This window comes from Mus caroli, chromosome 7 (genome assembly GCF_900094665.2).
Source record: "Mus caroli chromosome 7, CAROLI_EIJ_v1.1, whole genome shotgun sequence".
Classification (NCBI taxonomy): Eukaryota; Metazoa; Chordata; class Mammalia; order Rodentia; family Muridae; genus Mus; species Mus caroli.
The window spans coordinates 2,863,885-2,870,753 of NC_034576.1; the positions used below are offsets into that span (position 1 = coordinate 2,863,885).

The window sequence follows — 6,869 nt, forward strand, 5'->3', positions numbered from 1 at the left end:
TAGAACTCATTCTGTAGACCAGGCTGGCCTTGAACTCAGAAATCCACCAGCCTCTGCCTCCCGAGTGCTGGGATTAAAGGCGTGCGCCACCAGTGCCTGGCTAATTTCTTTTATTTCTTACGATATTGTGTGGTGTTAATGGGCGGAGGTCATGCACACGCCACCTTGTGTATGTGGCAGTCAGAGGACAACTGCAGGAGCTGGTTCTCCCTTCCACCGCGTGGGATTCGGGATGTCAGCCTTGGCAACAAGCCATCTCTGCGGCTCACCCTCTCAGTTTCTTTTTAGCCAAGAATGATAAAGGTAGTTGCTTTTAATGTATATATCTAGCAGAATTTTTTTAAAATCCCTTTGAACATATATGTGGTGATGTACACCTATAATCTCATTATTGGGAATTAAGTTAGGAGGACTTTGAATTTAAAGCTAGCCTGTTCTACAGAGTAAGGAAGGCCATGTCTGAAAATACCAACCATAAGAGAAAAAAAGTCTTTTAATGGCTAGGTTGTAGGGTCCTCATGATTCAGAGAATCTCCAAGCGTGGCAGTCATTGGGCTCTCTGGGTCTAATGACTGTTCATATCCTCGGGCCTTTGGAGCTTGGAGGGTGTAGAGAAATGCCTTCTAGAGACTGTCCTCTTGTTTATTTTGTTTTATTTATTTATTGGGGTTTTTTTTTTTGTTTTGTTTTGTTTTGTTGTTGTTGTTGTTGTTTTTGAGACAGGGTTTCTCTGTGTAGCCCTGGCTGTCCTGGGACTCTAGACCAGGCTAGCCTCGAACTCAGAAATTCTCCTGCCTCTGCCTCCCAAGTGCTAGGATTAAAGGGGTGCGCCACCACACCCAGCTAGAGATGGTCTTGATGTCTGTATTACCTGTTACTGCTATGATAAAATACCCTACCAAAAGCAACTTAAGGAAGAAGGTCTCTTTGGGCTTACAATTCCAGGATACACTAGGAGCTAGAGGCAACTAGAGAACGCAGAGAGCAATGGACAATGCTGCCCAGCTCTTCTTAATTTTTTTTTATTCAAGAAATGGTTTCCCTATGTAACCCTGGTTGTCCTGGAACTCACTTTGTAGACCAGGCTGACCTCGAACTCAGAAATCTGCCTGCCTCTGCCTTCCAAGTGCTGGGATTAAAGGCATATGCTACCACACCTGATTCTCAGCTTGTTGCTAGATTTAGTCAGAGAAGTTAAGTTGCCTGTGGAATGGCCACACAGGGTGAGTCTTTGCCCACAAAAGCACAGGGGCTCTTTCCTAGGTGGTGCTGGCCCTGCTGAGGTGCCAGTATCATCACAGTGCATGTAGAGTTTCTCTCTGGTAATGTGTGTGGTCCAAGCTGCATTGTCGTCTCAGCCCTACTCAGTTAGGAGCCTTGTCCTGTTTATTTCATGTGGCCCTGGTTGGAACTGTCCCTGGTGTTAGCGAGTACTATATAAATGCTTGCTTTGGAACACTGAGGAACACTGCCCTGCCCTGAAGTTTCACACCAGAAAGCCAGGGTGTATTTTGCCTGCTCTGCAAGCACATTCTGAGAGAGAATGTGACCTTGGTAAGATAGCCCACCTTGCCTGTAGTAATCCAGCCTCTGGTCTGTGTACCAGTAGCCATGGGACTGAGACCCGGGGAGCAGGATGTCTGCCAGCTCAAGAAACCTAAGGAATGCTGGTGGCTGGACTAGGAAACTGGGGAGAGTCAGCTCCGACCTGTCCTTGTGGTTACTACCACAGGAAATGCCAAACCAGTTTGTCTCAGAATTGAGGGAAGTCTTAGAGCCCCAGAGGCAGCTGGGAACATGGAAACTTAGCACAAGATACTGAGTGTATGATGTGTGACAAGAGGAAAAGTTAGTAAAACATAAGCAATCCAAGGCATGCTGATCCTTCGAGCTCTCAGCCTTCGAAAAGCATCGGAGAGTAGGACCACAAGCCTTCTGTAGCAAGTTGCCTGGGAACAAAAGGAGGAACAGCAGATGTAGGTACCAGAGGCAAAAACTGAAGCAGTATGGGTAGTGAGCAGATGATAGAGCTGTTGAAGCCAGAGCAACTTGCACATGTTTGAAACCTATAGGGAATGGCCTTTATGGGGTGAAATTCAAATTGCCAATTTGCAGTCTCATAAAGAAGCAACAAATCTGGGCTGGAGAGATGACTCAGCAGTTAAGAGCACTGACTGCTCTTCCAGAGGTCCTGAGTTCAATTCCCAGCAACCACNTGGTGGCTCACAGCCATCTGTAATAAGATCCAGTGCCCTCTTTTCGTGTGTTCAAAGACAGCTACATACCAAAAAAAAAAAAAAAAAAAGGTGGAGGGGGTGCAAATGTGACCCCTGAAAACCAGAGGGCAGAAGGATCAGAACAGTGACCTAAGACCTTACACAAAAAAGGCACCAGGTCCTGGCAGTTTATGTGTTGAAGTGCTGCCAAATCTCTAAGGAATGTATCATTCTTAAACATTTTACCAACTGCTAAGATTATGAAGTAAGGGAGCTCCCAGCTCATCTTGGCTAGGTTGCCAACCCTCTGCCACTACCACCCTACAGTCCAACCCAGCCATTTCAAAGACAACTGAAAAAGCAAGCCAAGGACTATCTCAAGGAAAGTAGATCCAAGAATCTTAAGTAGAATATTGTCTGCTCAAATCTAAACTGATGTGTTGTAGCCAGTGGGCTTTACACAGATGCAAAGCACGTTCTCTCTGGAAGTTTACCAGTGAAGTGCAACTCTGTCAACAGAACCTGTCGTTCAAGGCTGAGGGCAGCTGAGTGATGGGGCAGGATCAGCAAAGGTCAACATCAGTGCACAGTAAGTAGGTAGATAGTGGGTGGTACCTGCCTGGAATTCCAGCTCTCAGGAGTCAGGGAGTCAGAGGTAGAGACTGGCCTTGTAGTGAGTTTAAAAGATGGCTCTCAGTCTGCAAAGCTAGAAACTGCCTGAACACTGAGCTGATCTAGTCCACCAACGTCAAGGCTATCCATCCTTCTCCCACACAGGCAGAACAGGTGCCTACAAAAGCAAGCCATACTGCTAGGAATGCTTACGAGTCTTGACCAGCAGGTAGAATTATATGCATGGCTAGTCACCTGTGCCTCTGCTGTGTGATCTAGGTCGCCCTCCCTCCAGCCAGTGGTCCAGTACAGATAAGATGGGAGGTGAGGAGAGGGGTGCTGTGTGTGTGACTCCTGCATCTCTTATTTCCTAGCACCAGAGGAATTCTGAGCATCACTTCTTGGGAGCATGAGCTTAGAAATCTACCTTGTGTCCTGCCTGGTTCTTAGCTTCATGCTTTTCTGAGATAAAGGTTGCTTCAAGTTTGCATTTTACCCAGACACCAGCGGTTCAAGTAAGATTCAAAACAAAGGAATGAGTTACCTGTTACTTTATAGCAAATGTCCCCCCAAAGCTATGAAGTTGTTGTGGGCCAGAGGGTAGGCGTGACTGGGGAAGGTGGATCTGTCTCAGGGCCTCTTGAAGAGGCCACAAGGTATTGACCATGGCTGTCACCACTTAAAGGCTGACTTGAGGCTGGAACCCCATTTCCAATGAATTTGCTTGCACTGGTTGACAGGAGACCAAGTTTGAACAGCCTCCAGTATAGCAGCCAGCTTCCCTTAGAAGATACAGCGAGGCAGCTCAGTGGCTAAGGTTCTTGTCATCAAGCCTGATGAGGAACTGAACTTCACATGGTAGAAGGAGGAAGCCAACTATCAAAAGTCATTCTCTGGACCTTCATATGTACAATGTATTTCCCATCACACACACACACACACACACACATACACACACACACACACACACACACACACACACAGGGTAGAGAGAAGGCTCTTCAGCTAAAAGCTCTTGCCGCTCCTGCAGAGGACTGGAGTTTGGTTCCCAGTACCCATGCCAGGTGGCTCACGACTTCCTGTAACTTCAGCTCCAGAGGATTGGATGCACTCTTACATGTATGCTCATGTACCAACCCCCAAAACCACAGAAATGAGTCTTCAAAGAAACCAAAACAAAACAGGCAGTAGTGTTGCACACCTTTAATCTCAGCAAAGAGTGGCAGATCTCTAAATTCAAGGCCAGCCAGGACTACAGAGTTCCAAGACAACCAGGGTTACACAGAGACATACTTGAAATGGCTTGAAAAACAAAACAAAAACCCCAACAAGACCGGCAGTAGGATTTCAGAACTGTGTGGCGGGAGAATGGCAAATACAGGATATTATAATTTCTCAATTTGGCATATGCTATCTCATTTCAGGGCCCAGCAACCTCCCCAGATGGGTCGTCAGCAATGAGGGCACCTCGGGATATGACAGAAGGCCCGGGGGTCAGTGTTGGAAAGGAAGAAAGTGGGGTAATTCCCGTAGGTGAGCAGCCAGCTCCTTCCTCACTTCATTCTTGGTAAAGAAAGAAGTCCTTGTCTCCCAGGCTAAGTCAGGGACTGACCTGGCAATTTTAACTCAGTGAACGCAGTAGGGACAGCTTACATAGGCCCCTGCCCTTGGGGAACCAGCCCATGGAAGGTGGGCTCACAGCCTATTGTCTGCCAGGTGCTGCTCTGCCAGTCTGCGGAAACTATAGCATACCAAAGCGATGTGATCTTTGGAGCTGAGATCTCCTTGTGCGACCCAGGCTGATACAGTCCCCTGCCTCAGTCTTCCTAAGTGCTGAGATTTGAGGCATGCAGCTGCCCAGATCTGGCTGTAGTGCATTTGGGTGCAGGGTTCTAGAAGGACTCGCCCAAGGATGCTGCTAAATCCAGATTGGGCCCAGGCAGCCTGCCTCGGGGCCTCTGCACCCCAACATACTCTGCCTATCCCAGGTGCTATGGTGGTCTGTGTTAAGTTCCCAGTCCTGAGCTGGGCATGGAGTCTGTTATGTCACATTTGGATGAAGTGACTCCTTATATATCTCAGACGGTGGGGCAGAAGCCAGATATTCAGGAAGAAATCAAATAGCAGCAGAGGGTGGGAATAGGGCAGCAATGGGAGACAAGTGGGCATTTCAGACAGCAAAGGAAGCCAAGTTCATGGTGTAAAACTACCGGAACCAAGGTTGTGGATTCCTGGGGCTCCACAGAGCAGATGGGAAACCTAGACAGAGGAGTCATATGGTTTGTCTGTCCCCTAGTTTCCCTGCCTCAGTCCATTAGTTTGTTCCATTCGAACACCCCCAGCCTCTTATAGAGCAGTCAGCCCACCCATTATGTTCTCAGTAATGACCCTCTCTCCCCACCGCCTGACTCCTCCATCCATCACCTTTGTTCTTACATCATTATGAACCCTCACCCATGTGTCCATCGGTCCACTCCCCCAGTACTCCCTCTACCGCCCTCCCACCTTTTTGTCTCATTACTCCCTATTCCCTGTCTAGTCAGCTACGCCTTGGTGTTTATTAGGCTGCGTGAAGCTCCTTGCTAGGAGGCACAGAGGTGGGAAACCTGCCCTCCAGCCACCTCCCTGCCCCAAACTGCTGCCCACCAGCTCAGCCTCAGCCCTGACTGCAGTGTACCTTTTCCCGCAGGAACCGGGGCTTCCTCTGGGACAGAGGTACCCGCAACGGGGAACAGCGGGGCCATGCGCCCATACAAGCAGGAGCCGGGCAGCCCCCCACCAGCTCCACTGGCACCGGTCCTCCCTGCCTTCCTGGCAGCTCCAGGCACTGTGTCGTGCCCGGAGTGCGGCAAGTCTCCCTTGAAGCCGGCGCATCTACTGCGCCACCGGCAAAGCCACTCTGGTGAGAAGCCGCACGCGTGCCCTGAGTGCGGCAAGGCATTCCGGCGTAAGGAGCACCTGCGGCGCCACCGCGGCACGCACCCTGGCAGCCCAGGGCCTGCATTGCGCCCCCTGCCTGCGCGCGAGAAGCCGCACGCGTGCTGCGAGTGCGGCAAGACCTTCTACTGGCGCGAGCACCTGGTGCGCCACCGCAAGACGCACTCTGGTGCGCGACCTTTCGCCTGCTGGGAATGTGGCAAGGGCTTCGGGAGGCGTGAGCATGTGCTCCGTCACCAGCGTATCCATGGCCGGGCGGCCGCTGTAGCTCAAGGGACTTCAGCACCGGGTCCAGAGGGTGGTGGTGCCTTTCCACCCTGGGCTCTGGGGTAGCTGTGGTTCTAAACACCTGCTGCAGGGTGTCATCCCCTTAGAGTTCTCCCAACCCCATTGCCTCTTCCCTTTCGGGCCCCATATCCACTCCTCCCTTCCTTTTGGAGTCCTCAGCTTTCACCCACCCCTGCGAAAGACCCTTCTCTCCTTCCCTCATTCCATCCCCTTTTCATGGAGGAGAGACTTGCCCCAGGACACCCTTCAAGTGAGAAAGGGGGCTCAGGGAAGGAGCAGTGCCCCCACTCCTCCCTTCCAAGGAAGATGATCTTGATCTTGAACCCCAGGACAGAGTCGGGGCCAATGGAGAGAGGAGGCCTGGACCCGGATCTGGTTCTCTCCACAGCCTAAAGGAATGAGGTGGGGAGAGGTACCCGAGAAAGCTTGTCACAGATGGCAGGTCACCAGCATCTGAGAGAGTAATAAAGTGACTGACTCAGTGTGTACAGGAGTCTGTGACTCTCCGGTGTTGTGGGAGCTGAGCATCTGAGGCACAGGGGACTTGGGGACTCCACCTCACACATCGCAGGAAGAAAGACTAGACTCGGAAGGTCTGGCACCAGATTCACTCCCATCCTGGTTGTCCTAGCTGTATATAGCTTCAGGTAGGTGGACCACCCCCGAAATCCCCTTTTCTGAGCAATAGTTACCGTTTTGTAAGTCATGGTGCTTGTAATGTCGCCCACAACCATTACTAAGTTAATAATATTGTTAGGTGCCTCCGGTCCACTCCTAAATAACCAAGTGCCAGCCAGCAGGTCTGAAAGCACATTT

At 50.5% G+C, this 6,869-nt stretch overlaps 1 protein-coding gene across 8 annotated transcripts in view; it reads left to right on the forward strand.

Annotated features, from left to right (window-relative positions):
• The window catches only part of Znf444 (zinc finger protein 444), a 19,130-nt gene extending 12,589 nt beyond the window's left edge, over positions 1–6,541 (forward strand). For all 8 annotated transcript variants that reach the window (XM_029479772.1, XM_021166533.2, XM_029479775.1 and 5 more), the window contains 2 exons: positions 4,253–4,361; positions 5,518–6,541. In XM_029479772.1, coding sequence (XP_029335632.1) covers positions 4,253–4,361; positions 5,518–6,098 — 690 coding nt within the window. In that variant the 3' untranslated portion in view covers positions 6,099–6,541. The remainder of the gene's footprint in view (positions 1–4,252; positions 4,362–5,517) is intronic.
• Positions 6,542–6,869: the final 328 nt, after the last annotated feature.